The 12,145-nt window shown below is 31.7% G+C and overlaps 1 protein-coding gene across 1 annotated transcript; it reads left to right on the forward strand.

The window, feature by feature from the left end:
• The first annotated feature begins 218 nt into the window (after positions 1-218).
• LOC105774551 (serine/threonine/tyrosine-protein kinase HT1) lies at positions 219-3,544 on the forward strand. The gene is made up of 3 exons (XM_012597087.2): positions 219-1,273; positions 1,703-2,158; positions 2,869-3,544. The coding sequence occupies exons 1-3, from the start codon at positions 860-862 to the stop codon at positions 3,112-3,114; spliced, it is 1,116 nt and encodes a 371-aa protein (XP_012452541.1). The 5' UTR covers positions 219-859; the 3' UTR covers positions 3,115-3,544.
• Positions 3,545-12,145: the final 8,601 nt, after the last annotated feature.

Consider the following 12,145-nt stretch of genomic DNA (forward strand, 5'->3'; position numbering starts at 1 on the left):
CCAGCAACATGCAAAAGCCACTTACATGGCTTTTGAGTGATGAATAGTGGAAATTAATGGGGAATATGAAGCAATGGCATACACCATAGAATATAGAGTGAAAAAATTATGATTTATTTTTAATTAAATTTAGAATTGAGTAAAGTAATATTTTTAAAGGGAATATTATATTTAGAAATTTAGTTAAAAAACATTGAAGCGGGATATGAGAATATCTTTTCAATCAATCTCTTTCTCTTATCTCTTTATTTCATATTTCTCAAAAGTCATAGCTTTCAAACTGCATCACTCAGTGGCTCACGAGATACCTCTGAAGACCCTCTCTTTGAATTCATATTTCTGCTGCTAAACTACAACCCCCCCGTGAAATTTCACCTCTCTCCTTTTCTTTTCTTTTCTCTGGAAACAATCTGCATTTCCCATGAAATTTGCTGCTTCTTTTTTAATTTTCCCATGAAACCAAACAAAACCATGGCATGAATGATGAAACCCCATACTAACTTTCTCTACTTGTTAGTCGTTTATATGCATCTCATTGCCCTCCCATGAAATTTTTCTTTTTCCTTTCCTCCAATGTTCTGGGAAAATGGAAACTTGTTGTTTGGGAAATGAAAACTCTTTTTCATGAAAACCATTTCCTCTTTTTCATTCTTCTACCAAACCCATGTTTTTGAATCAGTTCATGCACTTCCTGAAATCAATGCACACATTCAGAAGGAAAATACCTTTTGATTGTTTGTTTTTGGACTGAATAAAACTTTCCCAGAAAAAAAAAAGGTTCCTCATATCTGTATCAACATAAAAAAAAAAAAGAGAGGATAAAACAAGAAAGAAAAAGGAGGCCTTGGAAAATCTTCAAATGGGAACCTCATGTTTCCATGCATTTCGCCTTCGAAAATCAAGGAGCAAACATTTACAACTCCCTTCTTCATCAAGGTCACGTTTGAGTGATATGGAGAATATGGAAAAGAAGAGATTTGACAGCTTGGAGTCCTGGTCCATGATTTTAGACTCTGAGAACGTGGAGACATGGGAGGTTTCAAAGGAGGATCAAGAAGAGTGGACTGCTGACCTTTCTCAGTTGTTTATAGGTAACAAATTTGCCTCTGGAGCTCACAGTAGGATTTATCGTGGGATTTACAAGCAGAGAGCTGTTGCTGTTAAAATGGTGAGGATCCCTAACCAAAAGGAGGAGACTAGGTCCAAACTTGAGCAACAGTTCAAGTCTGAAGTTGCTTTGCTCTCACGCCTTTTTCACCCAAATATTGTTCAGGTAACACTTGGAAAACATGTTCTTCTTTCTGGATTTTTGATGATCAAATGGATTACAACTCCTTGATTGATTCTTTCAATTTCCGAGTCTAGAACATGTCTAGTTGTTTATTTGAACATAAACTTCCAATGAATTTTTCTCATGTAAGACATGGTCTCGACTTTAGCTTAGCGTACATTGCCTTTGGAAATGTATTGGTACTTTATATTTACAAGCTTAACATAGGGTCCTTAATGGCAGATCACTTAACAAATCCTTACTTATCTATTTGTTTATTTTTGCTGTTAATATCATAGGCAGTGGTACCTTTTTTTTCTTTACTTCTTTACAATAGTATGTGGGGAAGATAGGTTAATCCTTTCCTCTTAATCTTTGGTTAAATGGATCAAAAGTAGAGGTTTTTGTTGCTAAAGTTTGTGCCTTGTACAGTTTATTGCTGCTTGTAAGAAGCCACCTGTCTACTGTATCATCACAGAATACATGTCACAAGGGACTCTGAGGATGTACTTGAACAAGAAAGAACCGTACTCGCTATCAACCGAGACGATACTGAGGTTAGCACTCGACATATCCCGTGGAATGGAGTATCTTCATTCACAAGGTGTGATACACAGAGACCTCAAGTCAAATAATCTGCTTCTAAATGATGAAATGCGGGTTAAGGTGGCGGATTTCGGTACGTCATGTCTGGAAACGCAGTGCCGAGAAACTAAAGGAAACATGGGAACTTACCGCTGGATGGCTCCGGAGATGATTAAAGAGAAACCTTATACTAGGAAAGTCGATGTGTACAGCTTTGGGATTGTATTATGGGAGCTTACAACAGCTTTGCTTCCTTTCCAAGGAAAGACCCCTGTGCAGGCTGCATTTGCTGTGGCTGAGAAGGTTAGATATCCGTGAAAGATTCGAATTTTCTTCAGTTCTTTTAGATAACTCTCTCTGGATTTATTGCATTTACTTCCATTCATTCCAAACCTTTTTTTTTTCAGCATAAGATTTAGAGCCAAGTTGAGAAATAATGATCCTTCCAGCTGAAGCAACTAGTTTTATGGATTGAGTTGAGATGATTTAACTTATTGCTTCTTAAGTTTCTTATGTTCAAGTATTTTCCTTTTCTTTCATCTCTATTGAATCAATGAGATGCTGTAGAAAAGAATTGAAAAGATCTGCATTACATCTTTTTCACTATTTAGTCATTGATGATCACACTTTTCGTGGTAGCTCCTTCTGGTATCATAGATTTCATGTATGGAATCATTCTTGTTTCTTAAGACAATGATCTGTTTCTACATTGGTTGCCTCCTTAGGCACTATGAGAAATGTAAATAACAGCAGGCTGAGATGAACCCTATCAATTGTTAAGTTGCTGATTGCTTTCAGAATCCGAGAGCTTTCACTGAGAACCTATGTTACTCCCAACGTATCTACAATATCGAACTCCTCAATGAAACATATGCATATGCTATGCACATATCAATGCCTATTCTGCAGTGCCTGTATGACATATATGTAAATGTATGCTACACAAGCTCATACATTATCTGTTATAGTTTTCTTATTATGATGCAGTTTCTAACTTTTAACATTATTGGCAGAACGAACGACCTCCACTACCGGAGAGTTGTCAGCCAGCACTGGCGCACCTCATAAAGCGCTGCTGGGCAGCAAACCCTGCAAAGCGGCCGGACTTCAGCGACATTGTTTCCGCCTTGGAAAAATATGACGAATGTGTTAAGGAAGGCCTTCCATTAACTTCCCACTCCGGACTTGTCAACCGAAATGTCCTCCAACGGTTAAAGGGATGTGTATCTATGAGCTCATCTATACCTGTACATGCCTGACTCTTATATATATAAAAAAGAAGAAAAAAAGGTATTTTTCTTGGTCATTCTCTCTTCAAGGTCAAGATTACATAATAATTTGTACATTTTTCTTTTAATTATCCAAGCCATGGTGGGTGGCTCATTAGAAGTGATTTAGGATTTGAACCCACTATTTCCTATTGTTTTCCCTACTTGGTTTGGCCAGTTTTTATTTCTGACCAAGAAATTACAGTTGATGATGGGAAAAACAATAAGAATAGAAGAGGTAGAAGGATAATGTAAAAAGTTGGATAGTGTGATTGAATCCATAATTGTAGGAGCTATGGAATGGTGGGTCTAGCTTGGGGTTCATTAGTATATAAATGATACTGTTGTTGTTTATTATGTTTTACAGATTGAAGAAATTATTCTTTTTTACTTTCTTTCAAGGAAATCCCCTCTTCTTATACTTGCTTCTAAAATGTTGTTGGTCCTTGGAGACGAATCACTGATTTTACCAACTCTTGTTTTGCTTCATATATTTGAAGATGCACAAATCTTCTGGGCATAGGCCATCACGCCCCTACCTCTTATCATTCATCATTTATGGGTGAAAACACAACTCTGCTTTCATTTTTGTCTAAAATTTTAATAAAATATTTAAAAAAATCTATTAATTATATTTTATTAAATGAAAATAACGAAATTAAATATATCAACTCAGTACGTATTATTTATTATATAAAAACATCAACTCTAAAATCTATTCTTTTATTAAAATAAAGTTTTTGTTTATGTAAAATTTCTTAATATATTTATTTTATTTAATTAAATATCGACTAATTATTTCTTCTTCTTTTATTTTTTTGTGAGGTAACTTATTACTTATTAACATTAACATTAAAGTCATTATTAAAGTAAATTTATTTAATTTATTTTTTACATTAATGTATAAATAAATAATTCTTGATAAAATGTAAACTATTTATTTACTACTGCCTTTTATTTATTTTATTACAATTAATCATAAAATTCTTACTAATGTAAATTATTAAATAATGCTTCTTAAACTAATTATGAACTCACATTTTATATATATTGATGTGTAAATATATTGTAATATAAAAAATATACAATTATGTTTAATAAAATGTTTACTATTTCAAATATAAGTTTTTGTTAGTATATTATGGATTATTTTGAATTTAACATTAATTGCATGAAAAATAAGCATACATCTTGAAATGAATGATTGAATATATTAAAAATTAGTATATTATTTTATCGTATTTAATAAAGGATTATGAATTAAAACAAAATAATACACAGATTATTACACTTGACACGTCTTGATATATTTCATTTAGATATATTTTTATTCCTCAAAATTCAAATTGAAAAATATTTCATACAAGACATTGCAAACAAATCTACACCCATGGAATGTGATAGAGCGTATCCTTTATCAGAATATTAGAAATTGGGTAAGGACTTCATTGATTGCCACAACAAAAATAGCTTGAGAGATAAGTTTAAAGAGGAGAAATTTGAAGACGTCTCGCAAGCAATTTCTTATTGAGTTTCATGTGGATAAAATGAAAAATATGTTTCTTAAGCAATGATGGAATTGGATATTCAATGGATGTGTTTGTATTATAAGAATTTAAGCCTACTTTGGGAGAGTCTTCACATCTCAAATACAAAAACTTTTCAAAATATTATTGATTCATAGGGAGAGGTAGTATGGGTGGAAGAATTACTTGAGAAAGTTACAATTATAGTAAATTGAATATGAAAATTATAACTAATCAATTAAGTCATATCAAGTAGGTTTGGGTACTCAATTTAGATGATTATCAGTTCTCGATTAGAATATTATAAGCGAAGATGAGTTAGTATTGGTTCGCTATTTTTTGTTTGGAAAATTATTTTAACCAATTCATATTTTCAATGCCATTGGACGTTGAATGAAATGCCTTTACAGATCGGAAAATGAAATTGAGAAGGGTAGAGGAATATGTTTGTGTTGATGGCGGTGAAAATGAAAAAGAAGACAAGGCACATAGTATCGAGCACGAGTAGGCATGCATAAATAAAGGAGTAGATCTTGATGATCTGTGGAGAGATAGTTGTCAAGAAACAATGGCAAGTGAAACAGTTAATGGAGGTGAAGGAGAGCTTATTACACTAACATTGGACCGATAATTCATAGGCTTCTTTAATTAAACTTGGCCTAAATTGTTTAAAGGTCAATGCAACTAATGACCTCATGACCAAACCCTTGGAGAATGAAAATAGATAAATGGCCTTAAAATTATTGGAGTCGATAGTGAAGAGTTGAACAAAAGAAAAATTGAAAAGGACAAGTGTCAATAATTAAAAATAAGGAAAGGGGAGCTTATAAGAGATTAAGGATGCACCTTAGTTGAAAGTGACTCTAACAACTCGATTTTCAATGGTGTCCAAAACGGTGGTTTTGGAACTCTATTTTTCGATGATCTAGTAAGTAAATATTATTAATATTTACTATTTTATTATTGTGTTATATTTAATTTTGGTCCAGAAATTTTAGTGATCGGATAGTTAGTTAAAGTACAAGTGTTTCAACCCTAAAGTCAGTGATTTTGGAAAATGAGGTATTCAGACCTAGATTTCGTAAACTGAGCTTGTAAATATAATATTTACAAGGTTTCTATGTAGGTGAATTGAATTTTGGATAGGTAATTTTACTGAATTAGTGATTAATTAAGGTATAAGGACTAAACTGTAAAAATCATAAAAAAATAATCGCTATTGAATTTTTCTAGCTAAAAAGCTTAATTGGAAATGGTTCAAGGGTTTAAATGAAAAATAATACCCTTTTCATTATTGTGGACGGTAAGTGCTTGATTTTATAATAAACAAAAGTAAATTTTAAGTAAAACATAATAAAAATAAATGAAAAAGGTCATCTTCAACCTTACTTCTTTCTCTCACCATTCGAACACTTTAAAAGAGGGAGGAATAACCATTGTCTGATTGAAGCTTTCAGCCCTTGCATGTAAGTTGTTCTAAAGCTCGTTTTTAGTAAATTTTATGTTTTTGAGGTCGTTGTAGCTTAATCTAGCTAACCTGGGTATTAAATTGTAAAAATGTTAAAGTATAAACATTTTTAAATTGATGATTTTTGAATATTTTGATGTTAAATAGCTTGCTTGTAAGCTTATATTTGATTATGGACTAAATTGTAAATTAAAATTGGTTAGTTTTGAGTTTAGGGACTAAAATGAAAATAATTTAAAATTAGCATGAACTTTCTTTAATAGTAGATAATAGAGGGATGTAGAAGGATAAAATTGAAAACATGTTGAAAAATGATACTTAAACGTGAAAGATATGATAATTTTAGTTTTAGGGATTAAATTGAATAAAATATGAAACTTTAGGAAATTGTGTAAAATGGAATTAAGTTTTCATATGGCTTGAAAAATATCATAAGGTGATTGGCATTGATATTTTGAAATGAATCACCGTATAGATCAAGAATTGAATAAACATGTAGATAATCGAGGAAAAGGAAAAATTGTATATTAGTCCTTGACACTTCTATTGTTGTTGTTTGTACCCGGTAAGCTCATATGGTGTAGTTATATTTATAAAAGTATTAAATATGCTTAAATCATGAGTTTTTGTTTTATAAATTGTATTTCGAAATGTGTTCAAAATGTTACAAAATGGTGAGAAAGGATTGAATTGTAAAGAGTTGTTCTAAATGTGTATCGAGCCCGGATGAACATAGGATAGGATACAATTGGCATACCAATAGGGATAGTTGTGTGTTTTTATAGGATTTTCACTACAGTGCCTTCTAATTTGCACTTTGGTGCCTACTGATTCGCACTTCAGTGCCTACTATTAAAGCATTTTGATGCCTACTGGTGTTTTGTAGTCACTCGCATATCTGCTATTATAATGTATTCATTTGATAGTTCTGGTGAAATGATACTGAATTGAATTATACGAGTGAATTGATAGACTATATGGTTGTCTATGAAATACTCACCTTACAATTGTGATATGTTGTGACATGAAACTTAGTTAAACTTGATATTTTGATATGTTTAATTATGAAATGAGGTAAGTTTATTGTTTTAACACCTATGATCTTACTAAGCATATATAATGCTTAACTTCTTATGTTTTCTTGTCTTGTAGTTGTATTTTGCAGAATGTGAAGATCGAATCAACTCAGAGCTCACACTATCCAGTCTTCGATTCGGTAGTCTTTTATTCGTTCTTGATTCGATTTTGTGGCATGTATATAGGAAATGGTATGCACATATATGAATCCTTAATACATGGAGTATTGAATCATGAATGTGGTTTGGACTTTTGGAATGGCTAGATGTTTCATAATTTTATGAGATAGTTGATAATGTTTCAAGATATGAAGGAAACATGTTTGTAACAAAGTTGATATTAGAGTGCTTCAATATGTGATACTTGTATATATGCCTTATTATGTTTGGATGTCATCTTGAATGGTGTTAGTTTTGAACCTTATATGGTGCTTAACTTTGTTGGTAAATGTGTCGTGTATTAAGACGTACACTTTAGCATGTTGTTAGGCAATGGATAAAGCATAAATGACATATTTGATTATGATTTGGTTAAGATTGGAATATGAAAGACGAATGGTAAGCTATACTTGAGTAGTTGATGAATACATATAGTGATAAGCTTAGCAAAATGTCCATTTCACACAAGATAGCTTGAATGGTTTTGTGGTTGGTTAATTGGATATGTTGGTATGCATTTAAGTTGGTTTTGTACAGGTTTGAATGGCCAAATATGCATCATTTAAGCATATGGTTTGGCTTGGGACAAAATAGGTACCAAATAGTCTTATTGTACCAAAAACAGATTCCTCGTCGCAACGTAGAATTCTTCTCGCCGTAATGTCAACCAATAGCCTGTTATGTCCCGACGTCAAGTGGTTTGATGTCGTGACATGACTTATTGTCTAGCGACATTATGACGTAGGAATGGCTCGTCACGACGTGGAGTCTAAATTTTCCAAACTTTATAATTTGGTTCTAATTCATGCTCAGGTCATCAATAGAGCTTCTATAAGCTTGATTTCTATTTGAGTGACATCATATGATCACAATTGAGGTATGAGTGATTATTGCATGATTATTTTAATATTTTTAGTTCTGATTATAGTAGTAACATCTCGTAACTCAATCCGACGATCGGACCAAGTAAGGGGTGTTACAGTGGCTATCATAAACTTGATAATATAAGGAAATAATATAAAAATGAGAGAAGTAAAATCGTCGAATTAAAAGAAGTGAAAAATACTTGAATGAGTTTTAGTAATTTTGATATTCAAAATCATAAGAGAAACCTGTGCAAAAACACAGAAGCGTGGAAGGTCAGCAAACTCAACAAATTATCGACGATATGTGATGATCAAGTAATCATCAACAAATTGGTTTGTAACACTCTAAACCTGGCCTAGAAGTTACGACTGGATATTGAGGAATTACATCAACTTGTTTAAAAGCTTTTGTTTTAATCAAAATCAATGTACGTTTCGAAAGCATAAAATTTGGCAAAACTCTCACAAATATTTAGAAAAACCAATGTCTAGAAACACTTATTTAAAACCCAGAATTTGAATCTGAAATCGTGTGTTTTAAAAGTATTAATGTTGGCAGATCGTTTCCAATTCTAAGGTAAACATTTGTTAAAAAACCATTTGATTATTTACAGAAAAACACTTAAGTGATTACTTAATACTTGCAGCAGAAATTTCCAGAGTTTTTATTTCAAAAAATCAAATTTTTAGTTTGATACATCATACAATTTTGTAGTTTAACATTAAAATACAAAAATCCAACAAACAACGTAAAAACAAAAAACAAAGCCTAAAACAAATTTACAGTCCAAAATAATTAAAACATAAACCAACATATATATTTAACCGGTAAACAATTTGAGCTCTCACACACCATCCGATCCTGAATTAGCTGATTACCTAAAAGGTCAAAAATAAAAGGGTGAGCTATAAAGCTCAATGTGTAACTAAACTCAAATAGAGAATACAAATAACACAACAATCAAATCATAGAATCGCAGAGAATCTCATATCAACCAATTGAGCAAAACTAGGACTGCATGCTTGTGCCAATGTGGCACTTTTCAAAAAACATAATGCAGATTTTTCAGAAAAATTCCTACCCAATTCCGCTACACACCAAATAGAGTTCCCTAGAACTCACCCATCCAATCACACCAACAGATAGTTGTGGTCAATGTTACCATAGTTGTAGCTAAAACTGCCAGATCAGATATATGTGGTCAAACCACTATATTACAGCCAAGCTGTCAGAACAAATGTATGTGGTCAAGCCATCATACTTGCAGACAAGTTGTCAGACAAAAATGTGGATAAACCACCAGATAGTGTAGATCATTAAATTTCTAAAACTTCCTCATTTCTATATTATCCCAAACCCCATGCAATGTGACATGACATGCATATACAATATCATAAATTAGAAGGCCTGGCATTCCATACTTTAGTAGAACAGATGTATCTCAAATTCAACATAAATAAATAAATTTCGTCATAACGTCACATACATAATCATATAGAAAAATCCAAAGATACACAAATTTACTAGATTCAGACATTGTATGCTTATACCCAACATAGAAAAACGAAAACATACTATTAGAATTGACCGAACACAAATCATATATATACAATTCACATACCTTAAACACATAACATACAGAAGCATATTAACGGTTACCTTGTTTTCAAGTCTTATTAAGCAGTAAGGACCCTACGGAAAGTCTAATTACAACTCACAGATCAAAACGAGCCTAGATGGAAAATTTCAAAAAATAGGCTCACACGACCCAACTGGCCAGCCCATGTGGCCCACACGATCCAATTGACCCAAACCGTGTGGTTCACACGACTTTGTGGCGTCAACAGTCCACTTTTTGGCTTTGTGCTATTCGTTGTTTTTTGGGTTTTTCGTTTACACACCACACCTTACTATTTTTTGATGTCGACACACCGCAACAATTCCATAACCTAAATCAGTGATTTAAACGACCCAATTTAGTAACAAAACACTAAATCAAAACAAAAAATTTTGCCACTACTGTTAATAATTGGCCTCAACAAACCAAATCAGTCCCCAATCGAAAGCATTAATCACTTACCCAATCGAACAATAGCCCACCAACAAATTCTAGATCGCAGGAGGGTTAGACGTTTTGTAAACTTTACCTAGAAAACCAGTCCAATTACTAACGAGGTTCATAACACGATAAAACATCATATGAGTGCAAAGAATTAACCAAACCTTAACATCGAAAAAACCCCTAGACTTACGCCATGATTTAAATTTGAATAATCTCTTCCGGATATCTCGCTTCCAATCGCTCCAAGAACAACAGTATAAAAATGACAACAATAACAAATAAAATATAAAAAAAGGCAAAAAGGGGAAAATAGAGGAAAAAGAAAAGAAAGAAGAAATTGATAGAAAGAAGAAAAGTGGAACGACAGAGAAAGAGGGAGGGAAAAATGTGAGAACGTGAAAAGCAAGTGGGAGAGTTTTGGGGAATAGTTTTCAAAAAAGATTTTCAATTAAACCACTCATATCCCCACTAACTCCCACGAATCTGATTACCTATCCTTATTAGATTTTCCTCAGAGTTCAAAATAAAAATAATTTTAACTTTGCACATGCAAAGATTCAAACATAGGATTAAAGGGTAAGTTAACACCTTACCACTAAACCAACATACTCATTCTATCATCAATTGAACAAAAATAATATACAAGCTATAAGTTCAAAGATAGGGGTTGAGACAAAATTAACAAAAAAATTCAAAAGAAAGGTTTTAAACATAAGACCTTAAGCACACATAACTGACACTTAGCCACTACAACCGACTAATTAACTTAACAAAACTTTTACAACTTTAATTAAAAATAGAATGTGACCACTTTTGGTTTCACTAACCCAATTTCTTCTAACCCGATTTTTGAAATGTGACATGGTTACTCTTGAAACCAAGGATGTAATTTAGGAATTTGAGCATGATATTTTCAAAGCTAATGTTTGCTGTTAAATTGAGAAATCATGAGATTCTTTCTTTGAACATTAGAGTGTAAATAGTGATATTAAATTAAATGTTTCATAAAGGTGGTTTCTCGTTTTCTCAATCTACGGTTGACGTGGAACGAAACAAAAGATACAAAATGGCTTATTTAATAACAAGGAAAAATTTTATCCAATAAATGTGTTAAAATAATTATACATAAAATAAAAATAATTAGTATAAAAATAAAACCTCTTCAAACAAAGTACAAAAAAAAGCTTTTTTTTTCCACAAATAAGTCAAGTGAGTGATTAAAAAATATCAATTGTAATTAATTTATTACTAACTTATATGCTAAAACATGTAAAAATAATAATACTCGTACCAAATATACATAAAAATATAAATAGTGAAATTAAATTAAACGTCTTATGAGAGTGGAATCAAACAGAAGATATAAAAGATTGGACTGATGAGGAGGATTTCAATTTATTTTTCAGTGATTGTTGAGCACAACTAATTGTTGTTAAAGGGAGGTGGATGCAAGAAATTTTCGAAATTGTGGTGGTTTATGTATATGCATGGTGTGATATTAGTCCGCAAAAGAATTATCGATACGAGTCGATATAAATTGATGTTGACAAAAACGAACTAAAATATGTCAAAAATTTGATTAAAACAGAATTTATGAGGATGTTATGATTTTAATGGATTGTGATTGTTGAGAATGTTACTTTATAACATTTGGTATACATGTGAAAGTATTGATTAAAACTTTGGGAAAATTACATTATCATGTTTGATTCGACAAACACATTCATGAGAATATAATGATAATTTACGAAATTACTCTTATTAAATAAAAAATTATATTAATGTATTTAATATTTCACAATAAATTTTATTATTAGCAATTATTTGAATTAAATATTAAATAATAATGTTTTAATTATCCATT

The sequence above is a fragment of the Gossypium raimondii genome, chromosome 6 (assembly GCF_025698545.1).
Source record: "Gossypium raimondii isolate GPD5lz chromosome 6, ASM2569854v1, whole genome shotgun sequence".
Lineage (NCBI taxonomy): Eukaryota > Viridiplantae > Streptophyta > Magnoliopsida > Malvales > Malvaceae > Gossypium > Gossypium raimondii.

What these genes read in the sequence shown, in the direction of transcription:
- LOC105774551 (XM_012597087.2), top strand. Translation starts at nt 860, where the DNA reads ATGGGAACCTCATGTTTCCATGCATTTCGCCTTCGAAAATCAAGGAGC. An exon ending in TTCACCCAAATATTGTTCAG is followed by an intron (nt 1,274 to 1,702) that starts GTAACACTTGGA and finishes TGCCTTGTACAG; the next exon opens with TTTATTGCTGCTTGTAAGAA. An exon ending in CATTTGCTGTGGCTGAGAAG is followed by an intron (nt 2,159 to 2,868) that starts GTTAGATATCCG and finishes CATTATTGGCAG; the next exon opens with AACGAACGACCTCCACTACC.